Below are 26,022 nucleotides of genomic sequence, written 5' to 3' on the forward strand. Positions count from 1 at the left end.
TTTCATTAAAGTGGTCTGTTACCTTTGTAAGACTGAAAGCTATCTCATCCTTCTTATCTGAAGTATCATCAGTTGTACTGCAGGCAACAGATCCCACATAGCACAGCACTCTATTCTAAATGAAAAGAGGTTATGTTTCAGCAACACACTTAGAAAAGGGAATAAATTGATAAAATTTTGATTGTGCTATTTTGTTTTGTGCTCAGGGCCTTTTAAACATCAACTGATCTCAGAATGCTTTCAGGATAGCCTTCTGCAATCATGATTGCTAGTACACAGAAAGGATGTGCTAATTCTGCAAATGGAAGCTGATCAGATGTCTCTGTTTACCTTCTCCTGCAGCCACACAGATCGGGTGGTTTTGGATGTGGCAGGCTGGCCCATTCTCAAACTCTCACTTGAATTTGAGAAGGGGATTTTGTTGAGAGAGGCAGATTGACAATTTAGTGTAGGAATGGGGTTTTTGTGCAAAACTATGAGGATTTAGACTCTTGTGCAGGCTCCTGTGCTATATACCCCATGATACAATTCTGAGGCACAGCTCAGAAAGCCCAGTTCAGGCACTTGACTTACTCATAGAATGGTAAGAGGCAGAAACTTCTAAATAGGAAATTCAGAAAGACTGCAACAATCTAAAGTAGATGACACAAATGTCCCTTCAATTATGTAATGGACTAGTGTACACAGATTCCTTAGACACTGAAAAATATCTCAGGAAAACATTCAGAGAAAACATTCAGAGATGTCATCTGTGCTCCATAGCACTAAGCACTGTGTAAAGTTACAGTACAGATACAGCCTCTGTCTATAATAATGTAACAGAGAACTAAGGGTGTATCAAACAAACCACTCTTTAAAATACCTTGTCTGCACAAAGCATCTGCCTGTTACTGCTGCTTAACTTTCAGAGAGTAAAGTCATTGAGATGGTTCGTTGCTTTTAGTACCTCCTGAAGCTGGGCTAATACTTAAAGGGCTGTTGGCATTTCTCTCAAATAACCCAGTACAAGTCAAGAAAAAATAAAAAATATTTTGAATATTTTATGTCATACAAATACACTTCAAACCCCTTGAATCTGAGGCCTGATTGATGATTTCTGTGCAATCTAACTAGCATCTTTGACAAAATTCAGCTAATTAGTGCTTGGTTGGAGGCAGTTTTATTTGAGTTAAACATGTTGTGTAAGGTGTTCAGGTACTACAAATTCATGCAAAATACTTCTGCGTGGAGAGTATTTTGAAATAAGGAAGTGGCACACAGTTTACTGTGAATTTCATTTAAACGTGCATGTAATGGAAGAAGAAGGAACTTTGATACAGAAAATGCTTGTGTAACATGTCAGATGCAGAAAGATTAAAAAGAAAATTATGAGAAATATGCTTATGGAGAAGGTAACTGTACAGATTGTGACACTGTGAATGAGTGTCTGGCAAAGATATGGATGGCTTTGCTGTTTCAGAGCTATCTTCATGGTGAACACAGTTGTACAAAAGTTTTTGCCTTCCCTCCCATCTGGAGAATGTTACATATTCAGAGCTCTTGAGGCATTCAGTGTATCCTTGGAATCTTGCATGTTGTCACAGCAAAATTGTATTACAGTCCTGATAACAAAGAGAAATGCAAAAACTGCACCTAGCTTAAAAGATTCCTTCATCTTCCTCTAATGCTATCAACAGCTTTTTCACTAAGCAATTTGGAAACTGCCTAGGGTAGCATTTTATAAATAAAATTAAAAAGGAGTTGAAATGCACTCATTTACAGAGGTCTATCTGAATTAGGCAATTCAATCTTAGTTTTTGCTTTTGTAATATAAGAGTTGTCCCTTCCTTCATTCCTACTTTCTGTCCCTGCCATCTATTATTCCCTTTTACTTACCAACACCCAGCCAGGCCTAAATAAATGCAGCATGGCCCCCCAGAGTTGAAATTTTCCCTGCTTGTCAACCTGTTTCTTATATTCTTTTTTTCTGTTGCCTGAATACTTCCTATCTGTGTCTTTTAAATATTCTGTAGCTACATCTGATAATCCAGGTTGGAACCAAGGCATCTCTTTACTTGTCACAGTGCAGATTGCAGCATGGGAGAGGCAGCCTGTGGTGGAGGCTTGTGTTCCTTGCATGATCACATTCAGATTACTGCTGTTTCTATTTGTAGACACTTATATCCCCCTTCCTTCCTTCCTTCCTTCCTTCCTTCCTTCCTTCCTTCCTTCCTTCCTTCCTTCCTTCCTTCCTTCCTTCCTTCCTTCCTTCCTTCCTTCCTTCCTTCCTTCCTTCCTTCCTTCCTTCCTTCCTTCCTTCCTTCCTTCCTTCCTTCCTTCCTTCCTTCCTTCCTTCCTTCCTTCCTTCCTTCCTTCCTTCCTTCCTTCCTTCCTTCCTTCCTTCCTTCCTTCCTTCCTTCCTTCCTTCCTTCCTTCCTTCCTTCCCTCCTTCCCTCCTTCCCTCCTTCCCTCCTTCCCTCCTTCCCTCCTTCCCTCCTTCCCTCCTTCCCTCCTTCCCTCCTTCCCTCCTTCCCTCCTTCCCTCCTTCCCTCCTTCCCTCCTTCCCTCCTTCCCTCCTTCCCTCCTTCCCTCCTTCCCTCCTTCCCTCCTTCCCTCCTTCCCTCCTTCCTTCCTTCCTTCCTTCCTTCCTTCCTTCCTTCCTTCCTTCCTTCCTTCCTTCCTTCCTTCCTTCCTTCCTTCCTTCCTTCCTTCCTTCCTTCCTTCCTTCCTTCCTTCCTTCCTTCCTTCCTTCCTTCCTTCCTTCCTTCCTTCCTTCCTCCCCCTCTACTTTCCAAGATCACTATCAGTGAATTAAAGTGAATCTGTAATTGATTACTAAATTGTTGGTTGTTCACTTCCTTCAAAACAGCTAACACCACTGTTCTGGATTTACACTTTTCTTAATCAAATATTGTCAATGACTCTGAAACTTAAAACCCCGGTGCTTTTAACTGGGAATTGGAAACAGAGAACGAGGGGCTGCAAGAGAAAAAGGAAAGCACCTTCCTGAGATGTCTGTTTTTCATAACACAAGAGGATCTCACTTTAGCAGTTGACTTTTTTCCCTTTGCTCTGTGTAATGACTGCTAGAGATACTGATTTAATCAACCAACCATGCAAACACAATGATTGTGAACCAGATCCTTGTGAAGCAAACAAATGTTTCACAGTAAATTGCCAAGGGATACCAGCTACTCTGCTCTGGTTTTGCTCAAATAGATTGTCTTTTAAGCAGCTGCCTCATGAAAAGCCTTTGTTATGTATGGACCTTTAATCAAAATGTCACTAAATCCTGCATTCTGAGATGCTTCATTTGAAACACATCCAATGTTCTTATTTATTAAATTGTCTGGTGTCGAATCCAGCCACCATTATCCCTAGTAAGCAAAGATGGATGAGGGAGTGACAAAAAGCTCGTGTCACAGCTGAGATCAGTGGTGTGTTTGTGATGTCTTGATCTGTTTGTACAACCCTCTTGGGGACCATTGGGCAATTAAGTTCACCCATTTCAAACGTGGCCTTTTCTGTACACTCTGATTTGATAGGAGAATGGGCAATTCCCAGTAATGACTACTACATCAATTATATTGCATTGTATTGATGTTTAATTAGAGAATGTGTTGAAAATGGGGAAGGGGACAACTGGAAGAGGGGAGGGTTGTCTCCCAAGTAAATGTCAGAGACCTTTCCTTAATAGCCTGTCTTTTGAATGTGCATTGAATGCACTGACAAGCACTGTGGCCTCCTGACCTTCAAGCATTTACCCCTGCCTGAGAAAGGAGAGCGAAGCCGCTTTGAGAAGGAATTGTTTTAGAGCTGAATTACATTTAGTGTCATTCTTGTTCAGCTTTACTGTGAAGTGACCCTTGCAGCCCTTTAGCCCCGTGTGCACAGTTGGAAACCATTTCTGTGCCTGAGCTTTCTGAATCAAACACTTGCAGTCTCTTCAAACAGGCTTTCAAAAGTGAAAACCAAACATCATGAACGTGAACTCTTATTTTTCTAGGGTTTATGTAAGTAATCTGTGAGCTATCTATAAGAGTTCTTTAAAAGAAAAATAATGAAGCCAAGGCTTTCGTATCACTCAAACAATGACATTAAACACTATCCTTCAATCTCCAGTTTCTTCAGATTTAAGAAAAGTGCTATAAATTACAAATGGAGGATTACAGCAGAAATATAAGACCTGCACAGTTGTTTATGACTGAACTGGCCTGCAACACCTGGCACCAGCCATTTCTAAAGGTTAATTTTGTAAAGCGGAAGATTGCAATATGGTTTTGGTTTCTGCTGGTTCTTCACAAGTAATTGTGTAGAAATTTTCTGGTAGTTTACAGTATGCTAGCAGTTCTGATACACAGCTGCTCTCTCTAGCACCCTGGAGAAACAGCCATGGGTTTAATTCATCTAAGGTACTTCTGCACCACCCTGTGCAGGCATTGTCCTGGTCCTGTAATCAGGAGTCCTGGCCTTATGTTTTCAACACAGAAAACTGCAGAGTGTGAGGAGGGGGGACACACACTGACAATCTCTTGAACTAGGAGGAAAAGAATGCATTGCTTATTTCTCATATACTATTATTCTTTTCACACAGCCATTAATATGCATCTGCATCCCAGGAACAACGATGTGCCAGCTGCGCCTTTAGCAAAAACTCCGTGTAATTCAGCATGACTTTGTGAAATGGAAAGAATCAGCCTGGCTATGCTAATTTTTATGTTAATTTCTGTAGGAACTTAATATTCTGTGCATTCTTTTGCCTGTGCAATAATCTCTGCTTTGCATCTTCTGGTGTGATATTTTACTTTTTGTTTTAAATGGCAGCACTGAATGCAGATTGTGCGTATCTTTCAGAATATGGAGTCAGTTCAGGTCTTTCCAAAGAAAAAATCTCTTCATTACTCTAAGTGCTATTACTACACATGCCACAGCAGTGGCACATTAGGGTGGTGACAACTTTGCACATTGGCAGTCGGGCTTTGAAAGAAGGAATATATTTGCAGAGGAAATATTTGGAAATATTTTTGCAGCTGATTAATTTGGATGTGCAGCTGTCAAGTTATATGCTTTGGAGTACACTGTACAACAAAAAAAATTGAAGTATTTAATTAAAAAGAATATAATAAATTAGAAGAAGAGTAGCTGTGCATTGATGGTGTATATTTGGAGTCAGATAGGTTTTTTTTCTTAGACTACATGGGTTTATCAGACTGTGACATTCTGATATCTGATGTAATAGATGTTTTATTTATGAAGCCTTGACATTATTAAACAAGGGGGATCAACACCACATAAAAATGCATTTGAAAAGAGGGTATACAATTTGAGGCTTGGTAGCAAACAGCTCACAGTTGTGTAAAAAACCCCTACACTTTTTACTAAACTTTATTTCTTCTTTTAATGCTTAAATCATCATAGAATAATCTCAGTATGAATTTAATATTAAATAATTGTTATAAATAATGTATCTTTTAGATAATTTTAACAATTCCATACAAACTTATAAGGAAGATTCTCCATATACAATCATGGCCTATCTTTCAGAGCACATAAACACCTGCTTGTTTTTAAGCATTTCTCAATTTTTACTTTTAGCTTTTACATTTAGGCAAGTGGCAATCTCAGAAAAAATAGACTTGATGTCCAGGATCTGAGTGCAGGCCCCCCAATTCTTCTGTGTACTTCAATTCTGTGATTAGTGTGACTTGCATAGGGGAAAGTACTCTCCTGCTCCTGTACCTTGCTGCAGCAGAGCACAGGCTGGGTACTTCAGGGTTTTGCTGGTGCCAGTGTCAGTCCTGGGTGTTGGACTTCTGCTGCTACAGCCAAAGCCTACATCAGACAATCAGATAAAAATAGAGGAATGAGTAACTCAGCTCCCTGATGATGCTGTCATTGCCTTAGTTGCACTTGCCTAATATATTCTATGAGAGGCAAAGTACTTTAATACTATTTTTTCCCACTAAACCTCCCACCCTCAAAATTCAAAAACAAACAAACAAACAAACTTGATTTTTAATAAGGGTGCTGATTTATACCACAGTTCCCTGAAAGTCAGTGAGAAGCAGTGATTGAAGATGGCATCCATGTGTTAAACTCAAGGGAAGCTTTGCTGTTCAGTTCCTCAGAAGTGTAGGTGATGACATAATGAGGTGAACACAGGGTCATTTCCCTCATAGCTTATCTTGGCATTTTTGTAAGTAGAACTTAAACCAAAACAGATCAAACTAATTGCAGGCTTTGAGGGGATAAACGTATGTGTCTTATTGTGGTGGCCTGTACAATTTATTCAGTATGAAAAACAGACAAGTTCAGTACATATGTGCAGCTTCTGCATTAAATATGAGTGAAAACAAGATTCTGAAGTGGTTAAGGCATAAATTGGGTGGCTTAATTGAAATATTCATGCAGTTGAATCAGTGCACATACGTGATTATGAATATGTTCCTGGCTTGTATGAGTCTCAGTTTTTTCCTTTAATCTCTTCTTTACTGGTATCCAATGTATCATATTTCAATATCCTTTTTTTTTTCTGATGTTAAAATGTAATGCTTATTAGTGTGGGAAAGAAGTAATTTCAATAGAAATTATGGTTAAAGTATGAGTGTGATATGTTAAACACTACTGATAAAGTAATTGTTTGCCTGAAATGTCTTAGAAAAATTGTGCTGTTAAGCACTTTGTAAAATTCCATTACAACTGAGATTTATTTTTCAATCATTTTTTAAGACATGCTTTTTTATTCTCCAAAGGCATTATGCTATTAACAGATTTGCCATATAATACAGAACCACCAAAAATAGCATCATTTACATCTTAATTTGCATAAGGACTTGCTTCTAATCCAGATTCCATTGTTGAAGTACTGGAATAATTGCAGTGATGTATGTGAGATTCAATTTCAGTCTCCTTCTTACCACATTGCATGTATCATTTTAGTGGAATATCTGTGTTTTTACTGGAGAAATTTTACTGAGATCAGATTGCACTAAAGAGTGTCCAGTTGCATTAGATACTCATTAAATACCAGCTATCAGAGGTGAAGCAAAGAGATGATGAGCATATTACCTGCTCTTTCAGGGGATCTCTGGTGAGTGCAAGTACATCCAGGTCTCTCCAGCAATGCCTGCTCCTCTGTGAGATCTATATCCTTGGCCATATGTTGGACCATTTCAATTTAAAATTAAATGACTGCTTTTTATCTGGTACTGATTAGAAATAAATTAGGAAGTCTTAGTTCTTTATTTGTATTGCTCAGTCACAAAAACGATAACTAGATTTAGAAAGTTTGATTGCTTCCTCAGCTTTAAACGATAAATGGTACTGCATGTATATCTTATTGTAAAAGCCTTTAATGAAACATATCTGAGCTCTACTGGCAGTCATTTGAACTGTAAATTTGTTATGTCTTCTCTGTTGAACTGTTTTAACAATATAGTCTCTGATAATTAAAACATAATCATTTTTAAGGAGCTCTTTTCACAGCTTATAGCAATTTTTCAGCGGACTGTCAGGCTTGCATTAAAGATTGATCTTAAATTATTAAATTATATTTTTTGTGTCTGTAATTTCCATGAGAGGATATTTTTCATGTTATTTGCTAGGGAGCTTTAGACTGCTAAAGAACACTTTGGCAAAGTCACAGGAAATATTTGTGAAGCAGAAACTATAATTATGGACTTGTGTAGTTAAAAACCTCTTAGGCACTTGGCTCATACTGAACAAGGTTATAAAATAACAGGACCATGCTCTTCAAAGCGGACACCATATTGAAGGAATTACTTCATCACTTCTCCTTAACATCTGGGTGCTTTTAAGAGTCTGCTACACACTTGTTAAAATGTAAAGTGAAGTTGCAGATGAAAAGTTGAAATATGAGGAGAGGTTATTTCAGTGAGAATGAGCAGCAGTCAGTGGGTCCAACCTCTGGGCCAGAGGGGGCTCTTCCCAGATCCATCGATGGAGCCTTCTGATGGAGGTATTGAGGCAAGGTTTTGCTGGAAGGTGAGAGCCATTCAGGCTGTGCTCCAAAAGAGATGTTGGGGTGAAGGAGTTAGTTTGGCCTGTAAGTCCTGGCTGAGAAAGGACTGCTTCTATGTGCAATGGGGTAAAGGCTAAGCAGCTCATGGTGCCATTCATAGTTGATAATTTCCATCCTGAAACCTGCCCCTGGGACTCAGTATTCTTCTCAAAGCAGTATCTTCGCAAAAAAAAAAAAAAGTACATAGAAAAGGATCTGCCCTTCATGTGTCATGAACAGTTAACTTGCCACTGACTTTCTCATAGAAGTCAGTGGTGAAACTTAAAGATCCTGAGCTGCTGGGCCAGTCAAAGGGCCATTTCTTCTCCTTCTGTCTGTACCAATGCTGCATCTCTGGATTCCTTGTTTCCAATTTAGCTGTGGTACAGGGGGAGTCCTTGAAAGAACAGTTGGTAGAGCAGTCATTGGGGAATACTCATGAGAACTTATTCTCTGAAGACCACGATGGACCACTATGTTGAAATGGAGAAGGAATATTTGGAGGAAAGAAATGGAAAAATGTTATACCTTGTGTGACTAGATGGCTTAACCACATAAATTAAAAGCTTAAAACCCCCAAATCTGAACATTGGGATATCTGCTACTAAGAATCAAATGTATCCTGAAGAGATTTCTGTCTACATTGACATTTTCTGTCTAGAGAGTAACAGATATGACAGAGAAATAATATTCCAAATGTTTCCATTTGAGAAATGTAAAATAATTATTCCAAGCAAGGGTTTTACACTCTGAAAAAGGAAAAAATAAAAGGGGCCATCTGGCCTTGATCATTGGAACTATCTTATCTCTGGAAAGTCCTTGCAGACTACATGGCCAGCAGCTTGTCACATTTGGGATGATAAGACAGTCAAAGAGGGCAAAGAAACAAAGTACTAATTTTTATTCTTGCCAACAAAGGAAATATTTTTTCCTCTGGAGCAGAACATGCAGAAGATTTTGTGTATTCATTTTTATGCACAGAGGTCACATAGCTTCTATATTTTCCTCACTCAGTATAGCCAAATGTAATAAATTAATCTTTGCTTTGCTTTTATTATACAAACATTCTTCCAAACATTTATAAAAAATTGTGTGATATATTTTTAAAAGATAGTTAGCACTTGATATATATTCCTGTATCATTGTTGAATTGGAATAAAAGGAGGGTCTTCAATACTTGCAGAAGATGCCTCTTTTCACTTAAATTTTTGTTATTTACTATGTATAGTATTTATACTTTAGAGCTATAAGTACCTTCACATAGCACATTAGCAAATTTTCAAATAACAGAAAAAGGAGTATTGAAGGGCTGTACATCAACCCGAGGTGTTCATAACCATAGAAGTCATATAATGAGGTGAGCCTGTCTTTGGATGATGAAATTGAATCCCCTCTGTGGAATCTAACTGGACTATTACAAACACTGTAGTAAGATCTAGAAAATTCACAAAACCTCAGATGGACTATTTTGCCTTCATGTATTTTTATGTCACATCTAAATTATATAACCCTCTTTTATTCATTTTTTGGCTACAAAGACAGTGGACATTCGAGAGGTTGATGTGATAACAGTGGGATTTTAGTGATCTTTGCATCAGTTTCTTCATATCCAGCCCCTTTAATTCTGTTTTAGAATCAGTGGAGTTTTGGTTCATTATGAAAATTTCTTCAGTATTTCACAAAACTTGCCTTTATTTCTCCTTCAAAAGTCTGGTTGCCTATAAATCTATCCATTTGTCTCCATACCTGAACCATGAGTGCTGTCAGCTTAGGTCGTGAAAAAAAATACAATGCTATTTAAAATCACTAGTGGTGCAGTGGGAGGTGTAAATGCAGAACATGGGTAATTTCTGGGTACAGTGTTAGTAATTCTATTGTAACTTCCATGCTTTCCATAAATTACTATAAGAATTTCTATTTGCCCTTTGGTGTTGCCTAAGAGTGACAAAGAGTGGTTATGAAGCCTGCTGCTATGATAATTTTGCAGCCTTTTCCCCCTCCATCACTAACAGCAAACCTTCTAAAAACCATCTAAATCTGAAAGTGAAGGCTTTTTCTAAGAAAGAAAATAAAGTGGGGTTAGCCTGAAAAAATATAGCAAGGCTATATTTTTCTCCCAGTTTCCAAAACTAATCTCATTTATCTTCATTTCCCGAACATCACTTTTCAATTGAATCAGGAGCAGTGTGTTATGTATTTTTTTTCCTTTCTGGTAATCAGAGAAATATTGACCTATTTTGAAAACACTTCTTCCTCTCACTACTGACAGCTTTCATTACTTCAATTGTTGCTATTTTTATATAAAAAAGCTATAAAGGAACTTGAGCTGAATGTAATCTTAACTGTAGAGAACTAGATGTGGATCGCCAACATACCACATGACTTTGACTGTCAGAGTTAAGGTTTAACCTTGCCTCTTTAGATTATAATATATTATCCAAGCAGAAGTCAGCTAATGGACCTTAAATTAGTGTGAGTGGCCTACAAAGATACAGCATATCATTACATGAATCTACCTTCCCTGAAGTCAGCAGAAAAATACTGCATCAGTTTCAGTAGGGAAAAAAAGGTTATAGCCAGGTTACTCTGCATCGAGACATCTTGGTTTCTTTTACCCTTGTAATTGAGCAGTGCTCTGTTCTGCAAGTACAGGTATAATATAAAAATAGGTTTTAATGAAATTAAAATAAAGATTTTTTTAGTCTAGCACCTGCTATATTTAGTTCTGCCTGGAGTGTGGCTAGGGGTGTACTAGTGAAAATCCTTTGACTTTAGCAAATATAATTGTCCTGCTTTAAAAAAAATGAGAAAAAAAATACAATGAGAAAAGAAAGAAATCCAAATCTTCCTATGCTGTCGAAATACCTGTTTTACCAAGATGGCTAAACACGTAATGTGGATGGATGGCTCTTTAGTGTTTTGGCTACTTTATCATCAATCTGATCACAGCCCAGGTGACAGGAGCAGGGCTGTACCTTCTAATCCCCCAATAAATGACCCGTGTCTGTCTATCTTTAATCAGACAGCTCCCTCCATCATTCAGATCACTTGGAAGTTGCTGTGGGAAAGCACATGCACACTTCTTTGTCTTGTCACTGCTTCATTCAGGGACAGCCTGTGTGTGGGAGAAGGGGGTTACAGTCAACTGTCCTGCAGAACATAATCACCTTTCAATAGGTGATACATCCATTGCAATGTTTGTGCCAAACTAATAATGATACGAACAAACTAGTCTTTCGTACTGGCTTTCTGTTGGTGCCCTTTGCAGAAAAAAATTGCTGCTGCTTCTTTAAGTCATGGGGGACTCCCATTTGCTGTGACAGCTTTCCAATCGTTAAATAAACTCTGACCATGAGCAGCTGTCAGACAGATATTACACTGCAGGCTTCAGTTGAAAGGAGCACCAGACAAGCATTTCAGTGCCTAAAGGCCCTTATTTATTTTGTTTTAAAGACACACTTAAAAAAACCCCCCAAAACCACAATGAGATAATACGATTCTTTCACTGGAAAACAAAAACAAAAACCTTTTTTTTATATATACTCTATGCAATTTTTTTGGTGAAAGTTCTAGAATGTGAGTATGTGCATTTCTGAGAAAAAGCCTATGTTGAGCATGCAATATCTCAAATGTACACTTTTGTCTGGTAGCAAGGTAGGAAATTGAGATGCAGAAATCCTGACATTAGACTTTATAAATACTACTAATCATATTCAAATGCTTGTGGGAAAGAAGGAGGAATTATACTGAGCTTCCTCAAAGTCATATAATGTAATTTTATCATTTCTGCTTTTGACAGTAATCTAGCTCAACACTTGTGATGTTATTGCTTTTTGCCATCTGAACAATTTGAGCTGGTTTAAGATGCCCTTGCTCATTCCAGGGAGATTGGAATGGATGACCTTTAAAGGTCCCTTTCAACCCAAACTATTCTATGATTCCATAATTCTGTGATAATGTTGCACTCTGATGTACAGGAAAGCAAAAAAAAAGATGGTTTTCACTACAGAAGTCTTAACTGACTAACTCCAATATGCAATAAAATAATTTTAAGGTAGTGAATATATTTGTAGAAACCTTATTATTTACATTATAATTACAGCTGGGGAGGGAGATTGCCATTAAGTTAGGAAGAAGGTGTACTTCCTCATGTTCCAGTTTACAGACTTATACTCTCTATCCTTACCTGACTAAAAGTCAAGCTGGAGAACTTGGATTAGGAATCAAAGTTGACCAGGGCTCCACTAGAAGATATTTAGAAGATAGATTCAGCTCAACTGGCTGAGGAGAGAGTGAGTCAGCTCTGGACATGCATTTTCCCATTGACATTGATGCAGAAGCCTAGCTCAAACACGTATTAAAACAAGATCAAAGCAAACCCAAAATAAAACAAAAACTAGTCATGGTCATTAATTTCAAAAGACAAGTTGTGGGCTAATTCTGTGGAGGCAGGATTTCTAGACAATATATAAGTATTTATTGAAAAATCTTCTTTTTTTCATGTTAAAGAGAAAATATGATTCATATTTCATTTACAAATAATAGTAAGTAATTACTGGGTATAAGAATAGCTTCCAAAATTTCAAATTTAAATAACTAACTAGCTAACTAACTAACTACTTAACTAATATGCGTCTTCACCATTCCAGTTTTGTTTAAAGACAGATAGGAATATCTCTAGTAAAAATATAAAGTAGTAGGAAATGGAAAAAGTCAATTTAAAAATCAATCCTTCCTGATTTTTTCTATTGACTTCTGCTAGAAATAACACCCACAATTTTTATAACTGAAATGGATAATAAAAAAATCCTAGGGTGTTCAATTATTTATTTTATGCTTTTGAAAACACTTTTGGGTAATGGGTTTCACTTTTTCACCTTTCATTTACCTCATTCTTCCACTCAGAAAAACAGAAACCATTCAAAAATGGAAAATGATAACATTTTCTTGTTTGTGCTTGTACTTGTGCTTTTGAGTCTATGCTTTGCACAGATACAGATGATGGTCTTAAAGCCATGACAGATATAATGCACCATGGTTTTAAATAATCTGATTTCTATGCAGAACTAAATGCTTATATAATATAGTTCTTTTTGGACACTTGAACCAGGAAATTAATTTATTTTGTTTCAGTTTTTGGAAAGCAAAGTATAGAAGAGAATGTTTGGGAGCACTACACCAATAATGCAATTAATTGCTATAGTCAATGTGAATATGATTTTTTGTGTGAAGTAAGCATGATGAAGGGTCCTTTAATAAAAACAGTCAACTTGAGACCATAATAAAGATGGTACTCTTTGAAGAAATTGGTTGTGGATTAGCAGAAAATGTATTCATTAAAGCCATGGAAAAAAGGAGTAAATTCAGTCTTCCATCTTCTTTCTTAGTCTTCCAAATTTTCCATTTTGAAGCAAAAATTCAATCTTCCTTTTTTCTGTCTATATTAATGAATTAATCTAAGTTGTTATCTCTGGGGTGTGAGATCAAAGCTGGGAAATGGCTGAAATAAATATGTTTATCTGTTCTAGGTTTCAGAGCAGATAGCTGGCATAATGGCAGGGATAGTGTGAGAGTTGAGTTGGACTTCAAAATTTCTGGCTAGGCAAGCCAGACAACCTTCTGAACATGGATCTTACTGGAATAAACTTTCACCATGGCTCCTTTCCTGCTACAGAACGTGACATGGCACAAAAACTGTGTTGGATCCCATGCATTTCCAGAGAGTCAGGTTTACTGGGCACAGGGAGCAGAGCAGGCACAGCAGCAAATCACTTCTTCCCTGGTGACAGCAGCCAGGAGCAAACGTGCCTTTCCAAAACAGCTCATGACCACTGCTGCCTGTCCTGCTGTTGCTTCCTTGAAGAGAGGCTACAGGCCAGAAAATCTAGTGTGGTTTGAAAGCCTGCTTCCAGCTGCTGCTTTTCTCTGCACTGTCTGTTGGGAGAGGGACCTTGGGGCGCTCAGGAGAGGCGTTTTTGGGAGTAAGCTGCAGGGCAGGCAGGTTGTGGAGATCTTTTCTGCAGCTTGGCTTCAGAGATATGATGGCACTCTTGAGTTTACAGGTGGCATAGCGCGGTGGCCACCACAGACAGTTGTATGAACAGATTCAAGTCAAGACGGCTGAGTAGAAGAAAAACCTCAATGACAAGTCTTATGTTTTGTATTCAACTTTATCCCTTTTATTTTTTTCCCATTTTCTGTGCTATATGCTTGTATGACATTTTCATTTATCAGTGATCTGATTGGATGCCTCTGTTTTCTTTTCTGTTTTCTGCAGGATAAAAGCATGGGTGGATAAGATGCAAGAAGATCTCGTGACGCTCGCACGAACTGCAAGCGGAGTGGACCGGCTTGCTGAAGTAAGAAGAGGTGTCCTAGGCTGCTGTAACTAGAAAGTGAAGGGCTTGCACCTTCCAGGCTTTACAATCATTTAATCCCAATGTACAAAAATTATTTTGGGGGATTAAACTCTGCAGTGCTTGCTGAGAGAGAAATGAAGAACAGACATCCATCATATCACATTCAGTGTTGCAGCACTTTCTCAATGATAATATTTAATCAGCTTTGCAGTATCAGACATAAGGCTTGCCATTGTTACAACACTTCCACTGAAGGAAGCACTTTTATGTTCTGTTTGTCAAATACGGTATCCAGGAAGCAACCATTCACAGTGGTGGGGAATTCTACTCTCTATTAACAAGGGAACCTAGCTTTCTGACACATATTTCGTCAAATGAGGCAGCTTTTGGTTAGCAGAAACACAGACGAGGATGAAAATTACTTTTACTCAGCTGTACAAATTTAACACCAAGTTTGTTTTACACAAGAATTTACAAATCTGTCATTGAGATTTTTTTGTGTTATTATTCTATTCATAGATGGTGACAACACGTGCCATTGCAGAAAAATGAAGGCACAATTAAGAACGTGTCAGAATTACACTGCCTATACAATTTTGTATGTATACATCACAATCCAGTATACAACCATATGATCATACCTCTCCCTATCCCTGCACAAGAGTTATGGCTCTTTCTTTGAACTGATGGATGTCTGATTTAAGGTGAAGGGAATTTTGCTGCTGCATCAGGAAACTGAGCTATTGTTTTCCAGCAAAAGCCCCTGGTGCTGGGGAACTGGACGTGAAGCCTTGAGATTTGGTTTTCAGAAAATGATTCCAAATGATCCATGAAATGGATAGCAGAGGTTTCAGCAGCTTCAAAAGGTTTTTGAAGCTGTTAAGAAGCACACAGAAAAAATAATGTGTGAAGTTGTCAGATTTAGCATTGTGTATTATGTATTCCTTTGACCTTAAAGACCTTTTGCCTAGACATTCATGCCTTGTGTGTATCCTATCCCAGAAGGACATTTTGTCATTACTATAAGAGGAGGTTGGATGATTAGCTCAGATGTCCATTAGCTCAGATGAGATCACCACTGTCATAAAAGGAAGGGCTATGTCATTGCATGCACGATGAACATAAATGAAAATTGCTGAGTTTATTTTAGTTCTGGCCTTTCCTAATATTTGACTGCATCATATTGCAGTACAATTTAAGGTAGATGCTTTAGATGCATGTTTAATCTTTAAAAACCATAAACAAACTGAAAACAAAATCTTAAAATCCTAACACAAATCATCAGATTCCTACAAGTGTGGGTTTCCAATGCAGAAATGTCTAGAACTTGAGCTTCCTGAGGAAATGTAAGGTTTGGAAGCATGGAACTCTCATTGGAGTTTTTGCAGGTGGATTGCACATGTATCTGCTGACAGAGGACAACAAGATTTGCAAATCATCAGTCTCCAGCTTCTGGTGGGGACTTTCTGCTACAAGTCCCTTTTTGCTTATCTAATTTAGGTGTGATCTGGTCTTTTCTGCACTTGCTGTGTCTCTTTTTTCCCTTCCATTCAGCATCTTGCTAATGATTCACCATTCAACTTTGCATTCCTTTCCTGCTGTGTTGGTTGGCTGCCTTTCATTTCTCCTCAACCTATGCTATGTTTCTGTCTCAGCTCCTGCCTTTGCTGCTTCGCCAGTCTGCCTTTCTATTTTGCACTAGTTTCTTGTCTCTATTTTAGGATCTTTCTCCTCAGCTTTTTCCAGATCGGCAATTCTCTCTTAACTCTTTCGTTCTTCTTAGCATTTCCAAAAGGTGTGTGTGGCCAGCCTGTCACAATACTCTCATTTCTTCTCTTCCACAGGAATTTCTCTTCCTCTTTCTCACATTTCCCTCCATCACTAATTCTCAGTCCCAGACCTGTAATTTTCTTCTGTATGATTTTTTATTTTTCACCTTCCTTTTCAGTCTCATTTTCTCCTTATTCTTTGCTTGCCATTTTCCAGTCTATTATCTCCTGTTTCCATATCTCCGTCTCTTGCCCTTTATCCTTAATTCAGTTTTCCTCTCCTCCTTCTCCCACTGTGTAGATGTGAGAGACCACAGCAAGTCTGATCTTGAACTGCAGAGGAGGTGGGACATTTTCTAGGAGTGATGTCTCTGACTTGGAATACACCTGTGTTCTCAGCAATTTAGCTGATTAAATCTCTGCAGTAATCTGCAGGTCCTTTTCAGGCTAGAATTTTTTTTAACACTAAAGACTAAAATATATCTTTAAAAACACAGCATTGAGGTTTTAATCTACAATGAATAGGTAACAGGAAAATGAGTTACACAGGATTTCTGACTGGACCAAAATAATGACTTGATGTCTCAAACATTTTGCTATGCCTTCTTGTTGTGAGGACCACACAGTAAAATAGATAATGAAAAGCCAAGAAATTGATGTTTCATTCTCTTTTTCCCCTCAGGAAAATGTTAGTTTATGTTGTTAATATTTGGCAAATTTACAAACTGATAAACAGTCTTATAATGAAAACTACTGGGCAAGCCTAATAATCTGTAGTGCAACCAGCTTTGCCACAGTGACATTCATGTAAATAAAAACAAAAATATGAGTGTGTGAATACTCTAGGTAAGTTTCTTTAGAAAAGCCAGAATTTACAATAGACTTCAAGGAAATAGTGCTATCTCAGATGATATTCACAAGACGGTCGATATGTTCTTGTAATCCTAGGATTAAAAGCATGAAAGGAGGATGTTTCCATGTAAGATATCCCACTATATCAAAGCCATGTGTTTGACCTAAGTGGCACTATGTCTTTTTGTAGACATGAGGTTTTAATTAGCTCTCTTGGCTGCAAGGGAAAACGCAAAGCCCTGCAAGGTGTAACCCATGCACTCTCCCGCTCTCTTCTTGTTTACAGGCTATTGTCACTTTCCCATTTCTGAATGGCATCCTTTTTTTTTCCTGCTCACTGCCTATTAACATTTAGTTAGATCTCTTCTGAAATGAACCACAATCTTGGAAAAATGGAGACTACAAGACATGAAAAACAGCATGCCTGCATGCTTGTCACTTTTATTCACAGAATTTGCCTTCAGATGCTCACGCTTTAAAAATGTTTACAGTCAGATTGAATTTTCAGCTTTTTTTCTGATTTGTTTCTTCTTCCAATCCAGAATTGTTTGGATCAAACCTGTAGTCTTCATGTAAAGTTGAAAAAAGAAATAATTTGTTTGGGTTTTCTGCCTCTTCTCTCTCTAAAAGCAAAATGAATAATATAAAAAGAAGGAGCAGATTGCTCCGATTGTAAAATAGTAAACATGACTTCCTGTCAAAAGCTGTAATAATCAGCTTGGTAGGAGAAATGTCTTCCCTTGTTCTAAGGAAAATTAATTTTAATTTTGCCAAGTGTGAGGTTAAAGCTCTTAGCAAGAACATGTAACTGATTATAACCATTTCACAGCCTGGTCAATCTTGCCCTGGACTCCGGGGAAGAATTCCCACTGATTCAGCTGAAGTTAGGATCTGTGTCTGCTTTGTGCAATTAAGTCTTCTGTGAAGATGTCTAAAGTGACCAAGATAGCTCTCAAAGTAGCACAATTAATACATTCTCATCTAGAGTGAATTAACATAAACCAGAGCTTTTTCAATTAGCTGCAATGCTAATGGTGCTCCCATAATTTGCTGAAAGTATCTCGGGGTTCATCAGTGCTATTTATGCTTGGATGTGCCTGGGTGTCTGGGGGTCTTTGTGCTGCAGGGAAATACACTGTACAATGGCCTCTTCTGCAGAACTATAATTTTTTTTTTTTTTTTTTTTTTCATCACCATGAGGGAGAGGGATATGAGTACTACCTTAATTCTCAATTCTTTTGATTTTAGACTGGGAGAACTTTTGACCAGAAGGGTGTAGGTGGTGGGGCTAAAGAACAAGAAGGGCAGATGCTTGCAACCTTCTGAAATTGTATGGTGATATTCTGTGTATTGTGGCTGGCTCAACTGTGACATGTGCTGCAACAGAAAGGATATAAAACTCAGAGTGTAATATATATTTACAAAGGAATAAAAAAATAAAAATGTAGATGGCTGTTAACGTCACGTGAGGTATGTGGAAAGTGGATAGCTGTCCTGCTGAAATCAGTACCTCAATAAAAGTCTTATTTAATCTGCAGTGTGGACATAGAGAACTAGGGAAAGTATTTTTTGTATTTAAGGTTTTTGAATTCAACATGTACTAAATTTCATGGATTCATATTTAATGAGAAGAATCTCCTCAGAAGAGGATTCCCTTTTCTTCTTTCATTGACAATTTTCTTACAGTGTTTTGGAATCACAATCTTATCCTAGTGACTAACCACTCTTTCTCTTCCTTTTGCATATATAATGTAGCTATTGTAACTCTCACTAATCACAACTTTTGAAAATACCTGTATAGCAAGGATACACAACAATCTATTAATGAGTATTCCACATACTGTTTAAAAAGGCAAAATATTTGGGAGTTTATTAGTTCATTAGGGATTCTGCCTCTGAAAATATGAATATATTTGTGCTGATGAACATTTCATACATACATACATACCTTTTCTCTTGTTAGCAATGATGACAGCAATATAATGCCTGTAGTAAAAAAAACTGCAAAAGAAAGCTTGGACACCTTAAATAAGGCGTAACTTAAAACAAGAAGTTTTATGTTGAGGCTACTTTCATTCACAGCCTGAACCAGATAAAGTAGCATAACTGGGGTAGAAGAAACAAGGGGCTGGAGAGGCAGGTGAGAGCTGTTTACTGTGTTGCCCAAAGGAGACACACTGGGATTGGGGTTTCCTGCACAGGCCCAGGAGTTGTACTCCATGATCCCTATGGGCCTCTTCCAAGTCAGTGCATTCTCTGGTTCTGGGATGCTCTCTGGGACTGGTCTCAAAATAGTCTCCAAAAATAGATTTAAAGCACATATTTAAATCCTGCTTTTTTGGACATTACTAGGAGTTTAGGTGAGATCTGGGAGAACTCCAACTTGGATGTAATACCAGTGTAATATTCCCATTACAGTAATGCAATGATTGCTTCAACAAGGCAGGAAGTCGGGACTCAAGATGCCAAAATACTCAGCTGGTTGAAAACTGGCAGAGCTCCACTGACTGCAGTGGATTACACTAATTTACATTTGCTAAGAATCACGACTAACAACATTTGATTTACAAGCCAAGCAGGTAAAAAGTATTAAAAAAACCCCACAGATTTTTACACAAAAAGCAGAGGCTATTGCTGCTGTACTTGCCCAGCTGAAGAAGGTACTGTTTAGTCCTTCCTAAGGATTTTTTTCCCATAGAAGAGCAAAGGGAATGTTTATAAGGAAGTGTTGTATGTACAATTTGAGGCTTGAAAGTAGGAATACAGGATACATAGGAAAATCTTGTCCTGTGTGCTTCTTTAACTGTCTCTCAACAAAGCATAACTTTGTGTATTCTTTTTAGTTTTATAAATATTATGTTAAAAAAAAAAAAAAAACAAAACCAAAACCAAACAGCAAAACAACAGCAACAAATAGTCATGTAATTCTCATTTCAGCTTAAGAGGGTTCATGTAACTTTGTCTTACCTGTGAACTCTCTGTGCCTTCAGGCATTATGAAGCTGCAGTGGTGTGAATGATAGGGTGTGAATGAATATAGTTTCTATAGGGTAAATAGACTGTTAGAAAAAAATAAGAAGGAGTAGACAGCAGCTTAATAGACCTAAAATACATGTAGCAAAATAAATATTGAGGCTGATCTTACTAGCTGCATTTCTCAGTAGCTATTTTGTCTTTGAAAAGAAAAACAAATGTACAAAGTTCAAAGTCACATTCTGCTTTAAAAGATACCTCAGTATACAGGGAAAAAAAAAAGTGAAGAACCTACTGAACTACAGAATTGAGTACATAGTTCCATTTTCATGAAAGTATGTACAACTTCCATTTTTACATAGATTTTCCACAGCAAAAACTCATGACTAAGCTAATTGACAGCTCATTTAATCTAATAAACTATTACAAGTATGCTTCTGGACTCCGGCTCCTAAAATACCTCTAGGCACAGGAGAGAGAGAAGGAGGGGAACCCTGCAGTACCCAGAAAAGAAGGCTTTGAGTTAGAGAATATGCCTTATAGCAATGCATGAGCTTGTCTGTTCCAAACTGATTGAAGAGAATCCTCTTTTACAGAAACACTGAATTAAAAAATGTGGGTCTGTGTAAAGAGCTTTGATGTGACAAACACACTGGACCTTCACTATGACTGTTACACCAAAAAAATGCCATCTTGTGCAGTGTAGCCTTTTCTGGCAATGGCATAAATGAATGAAGATAGAGAGGCAGTTCCAAGGAACTCTACTCCCTGAATCTGTTTCCTTTTTGCAAAAAGGGAATCTGTTTCCATCTATGCAAAAACAATCCATGCATGATGTTCATAAGGCATGCTGTTATTACAGTTCCAGGAGCTGTAGAGTGAATCCATATAGGCTGTCTTGGCCTGTAAATGATATTCCTACTGAGATAAAAATACTGTTTAATCCTACAAAAGAAAAAGAGCTAGGTATGGGTATAGGATATGTGGTGATGAGTTTCATTCACAAAATGAGTCTACCAGCTATTGTTAGAAGATTTTTATTTATTTTGTCTTTTGAATGCTGTTTTATAATAATTAGCTCTTCTTCAGTGAACAGCCCAGCCGAGATCCTGCAGGAGCACATTTCATCCCTTGCTCAGCGTGAGGTCTGTGTGCCCAAGGCACAGATGGAGTGGGTCTGCTCAAGCACTCACATTGGCAGCAGCTTCTCAGGCCACACTTTCAGCTTTCCAGGTCTTGGATCAGTCTCTGGAGTTTAACTGGGATGAATGGCTTGTAAGAGAGACTGATCTCTGATTTGAACTGCCCTGGAGCAGGGATGTTCAGGAAAGCTTCCTTCTGCCAGAAGGAATGATAACCTGGAGTAACTTTCTGTTGGGTTCTACAGATTTTAGCTAAATTAGTCTTAGGAGCTCTATTCTAGAAGCCCTACAGACACACCACTGACTTAGACCTAGGGAGGCTGTCATATAGTGCTTGTCTTGTTCATTCATTATCTCTGTAGAGGTCAGTGCAAGGGCAGACTTCAACAGCTTACTTAAAATTCATGTAAGACTTCTTTCTGGATGATCTTCCTTATTGTCATAGGACCCTACAATTCCTGCTTAAGAAGGTGATTTGGCAGGTAATTTAGCAGAAAACAATTTAATTCCTACTATTTTTCTCAATGATTGGCATGATATTTATGTGGTTCTTTTTTTACATTTATAAAGTAAATTGAATGAATTAGCAAAAGCTTTATAAAAATTTGAATTTATGTTTTGAAAACATTAAACAGATACATGGATTTGAAAATTCTATTTATTTTTACCAGCTCTACAGTTTATCATTTATTTATTTATTTATTTATTTTCAACTACTGTATGTATCAAGTTGGATTTGATTTGTATATGCTTTAGCCAAAGGCAAAGAATTTTGTAGCTCATACTATTCTCTGTTGAGCTAGCAGATGGACCTTGGTGATATATGGACACATTCCAAAATATGCTACACTCACCCTTGTTAAAGTTGAAGTAATGGAGAGTTTTATGATTAAGAAAAGTAAAAAGAAGAAATGCAACAACTGGATTTTTAAAAAAGATTGTTGATTTCAAGAATAGCAACCCAAATTAATATATTTGGTGAACATTTCTCTGAAGGTCCTGGCTGTGGACTTTGTAAGTTTGAATTTCATTAGAAAATGAAATTTTTGATTGAAATGTTGTGAATGCCGTAGGTTCTGAGGAGTTTGTCAGTATTTTGACCCTGGATTTCAAGATTCTTCTGACTTCTCCCTCATTCCTAAGGTGAGGAACCAGTCTGCTGTCCCTGAGAGGGGTGTGGTGAAGCGGTGGGAGGTCAGGATTACTTTTAGAATAGAAGTATGAAGGGTTTGGTGCAGTGAAACGTGGTCATTTCAGGTATTTATTGAGGAGTCAGAGTCCATTTACCAGAATTGTAATAATGTATGAGATGGGTTAACCTTGTTTGGGACTCCCAAAGTTATTAACAGGTTTTTTAACAATATATGTCCCATTTGAGGTGTACCACAGCCACTGCTATGTTCTGTGTGCAACCAAATACCAAAGCTGCAGACATTAAAAGTAGAACTGTCCAAACTAAATTCTATTGAGTTTATACATCGCTGACCAATGATGAGATGTCAGGAAAAAGGAATCACTTTAAAAAATGCAAGCTGGGAAATTTGAACACATATCTGTAAATTTTCTTTGTAATCCAAATGGAAATTAAGAGATTGTCAAAACACAGGGAGCCTCATTTGTTGTTTGCAGTTGCCACTCTCTCTCTACTCCCTGAGCAATAAACTGACATTTTGAAGCTTTCCTTCTTCCAGCAAACAAGAGCAGCTGTAAGTCACTAAGAATAGGTGGCTGCATTAACAAAGCTTGCTCAAGCTCAAGGGAAGAGACGGCCTAATATTACCATAGCTTTAATTACTGTTTGATGATCTGGGTAATCTTTGATCAGAGCACTGTTCTTGATTAATTTAAAATGTTCTGTTGGCTTCAACAGTAATAAATTCTGTCCTATTGGTACTTATATTCACATGTTTTTTGTAGAAGCTGAAAAAAAATTAAATATTTTGTTTTAAAAAAATCACACACTAAACTAAACAAAACCCCAAACATTAGAGCTAACCATTTTCCGTGTCCTGTGGTTAGTAAAAAGAAAAAGAAAAACTGCTCAAGTTTGCTGAGATTTAAAATTACTTTTGGGGAGAGAGTTAGTAGATGACAAATTGCATTAAGAACAGCTAAGGCCAAAATTTCCTATGAATAAGTGAGTTTGAGAAATTACATAAGTGCCCATCTCCAGATATACCAGAAATGTGGAATAAATGTGAAACATTATCTTCCTATTGTTCTTCTTCTGTTACAAGAAAGATCTACTTGTACTCATGAATTGGGATTTTTGAGTTCTTACTCAGTCTCAGCTAAAAGCCTGAGTTAAAAGTGCTATGAAACCAATAAATGATGTAATCTTGCTACTTAATACTGAATTTTTATCACTAGGAAGCAAAATTGAATACCTTAAAATGACTTTTCTTAACAAAGGGGGATGTAAAATCTGCTTTTCCTGCGTAAAGTAGCAGAAGTACAAAGCTGAACTCCTGTTTTATCAAGGTTTAAATACCAAGTGGCAATTACAAAAATCACTTCTTAATTTGAAAGTCCTCTGGACTGCTCTATTAATTATCAACAGTCAAAAGGGGCTGATGATTCCTACAAAGTGTGCCTGATTATATGCTTCCCTTTGAGTAGGCACCTGAGTGAGCCCATTGACTCTGGCACTGCTTATCCTCTCTGCTGTTAACTGAGGCATAAGTGGTCCCAGCACCTTGCAGAATTCAGTCTGAGTGTTTTACTTAAGAATGAACTTGCTCTGATAATTTTTTCCCCCCTAACATGCATGTCACTGCTATGGTAAGCCATGGTTTTCAGCACATCAGCTGCCCTGTCACTTGTCATCCCAGACCTTTAGAGCAGTCAGTGATCAGGCAAGTGATTCTGAAAAGCAACAGCTACAGTAAACTCCTGGGGTGGTTTCCTCCTTTGTGTTGTTGCCATGAATTTCAGGAATGAAGGCATCTGTGAGTTGCTAGGGAGCAGCTGTGATCTTATTTATGCACTATATGGAGCAGAGAGTAAGACCTATAAAATACTCAGACTTATTCCTTTGAACACACAGAATGCTTCTTAGAAATGAGCATTTCTCAATGAGTTTCTCAGTGAATTGCTTCTGATTAAAAGAAGTGTCTTGTCAGAGAGAAAAATAGTCTGGGATGTGTATAGAAATAGAAACTATTATTATGACTTTGGGAATAAGATACACTAGTAAGAAGATAGAATTTTCTTATGCTGGGCAGATCATATTGGTTTTGTCTACTAAAATTTCAGTTAAAGACAAATATCTACAATAATAAAAAAGTTGGATATATGATAATATAATAATGACAGAATATAATGTAATATAAAATTAGAAAGTGGTTATTTATTTTGTCTGACTTTTCCTGCTCCCAAGATCTCATAATATTTTTTGATGTCTGTCACATGACCTCTCCTTTCTGCTTTTCTCTCAGAAATGAGATCATGACATAACTTCACGACATTGGTAAAAGCAGAAATTAAAATTACTAAATATATGTGTGTTATTAGTTGATATTTTGTTAGCTGAAAAAAAGTATTAAACCAGAAACTTTTATTCTTTAAAACATTGAATATTTTAAATAAAACTAAAATTTAATAATTTATGTATTTGTTTGTTTGTTTTTTAACATTACCCAAAATTTCAGTAAGAAATGAGCTTTTTTTCAGCTGAGGACTGGGCTGAAATGGAGCTGATGGCCCAGGGTACAGGCAGAGGCTCCTGGTGAGGCAGGTCTTGATCACTGAGGCCTGGTAGTGCCACAAAGTGGTAGAAAACAAGAGATTGGAAAGACCAGGGGGAATTGGCACAGGGAGGGCCTTTCCAAAAGTGAGGAGTGGGCAGAAAGAGAATACTTTACTCAGCCTTAATTTAAGTTTCACGCTGTTCAGAAGGATTTTTAAAATTTATTAACTAGGTTGATTACTTTAGTGCACAAGCTTGTAAAACCTAGGCCAAGATTTCACAAGTGCTGTCAGTAGTTTGGTGTGGTTGATTTCAGAGGAGATGGGGGAAAAGCACACCACAAAATTTTGGTTGATTTTACTGCAAGCTCATCACTATTTTTGAGCAATAGATTTTGCCATCATGGCAGTCTCCAGCTGGTCCAGGCTGACCATAAAGCATTTGGTGATAAGGCAGTGATTGCTGACAGAGATATCTCAGCCCAGCTGAGCTAAGTGGTCTTGAAAGGAGTGTTGAAATAATAAAAACATCCATAGATTTACCTTGTACAGATAAGTATAACTGGAATTGTTGAGCTATTTAATTTCTCTTTTCCAAAGCTGGAAAAACTACAGTGATTTTGGTTAATTTTTGAAATTCTGAGTTTGAACTTCTGAAGACATTGACTGGTCTGATTTCTATGTCCATGGAAGCATTCACTGATGGAAATGAGATTGGCATGTTCATGTCCTATGTTTGGGCCCTCAGCCAAGTTACCACTGCCTGAAGGAGAGGCTCTGTTGTTTTTAAACTGGGTGACTCACATGTTCAGAGCAAACAAACAAACAAAGAGGCAAAGGAGTTGTACTGCAGTTAAAAATAATACTTTTTCTGAGTTTGATACAGCGTGAGGGCCATTTAAATAAATTGTCAATGCTAGGGCCAGCCCAAATGCCTGCCACAATACAGCAAGAGCCATGTAATAACGTCTTTCATTCTCTCTCAATTTATGCAGAAGTGTTTGACTTGCCCTGGTTAGCTTTGTAGGAAGCAAGGAGAACATCTCTTTGTGAGAGATTTATAAACATGTCCTTGAAGGCTGAACAGAGAGGGGCACGTTCTGCTGAGGAGCTGGCAGTTTTTCTAATCTTTGTCACATTCAACTATTGTTGTTTGTTTCACCTTAATGTGACTCTCCCCGTCATGTGCTCTCCCCTAAAACCTTGTCGTTCATCATGTGCAATTTTAATGCAGTCTTTCCT

General features: G+C 37.6%; 1 protein-coding gene across 4 annotated transcripts in view; it reads left to right on the plus strand.

Annotated features, from left to right (window-relative positions):
* The window catches only part of CACNA2D1 (calcium voltage-gated channel auxiliary subunit alpha2delta 1), a 359,436-nt gene that overhangs the window by 37,509 nt on the left and 295,905 nt on the right, over positions 1–26,022 (plus strand). For all 4 annotated transcript variants that reach the window (XM_064421876.1, XM_064421879.1, XM_064421878.1 and 1 more), the window contains one exon: positions 14,277–14,358. In XM_064421876.1, the coding sequence (XP_064277946.1) occupies positions 14,277–14,358 (82 nt within the window). The remainder of the gene's footprint in view (positions 1–14,276; positions 14,359–26,022) is intronic.

The sequence above is a fragment of the Passer domesticus genome, chromosome 5 (genome assembly GCF_036417665.1).
Source record: "Passer domesticus isolate bPasDom1 chromosome 5, bPasDom1.hap1, whole genome shotgun sequence".
Lineage (NCBI taxonomy): Eukaryota > Metazoa > Chordata > Aves > Passeriformes > Passeridae > Passer > Passer domesticus.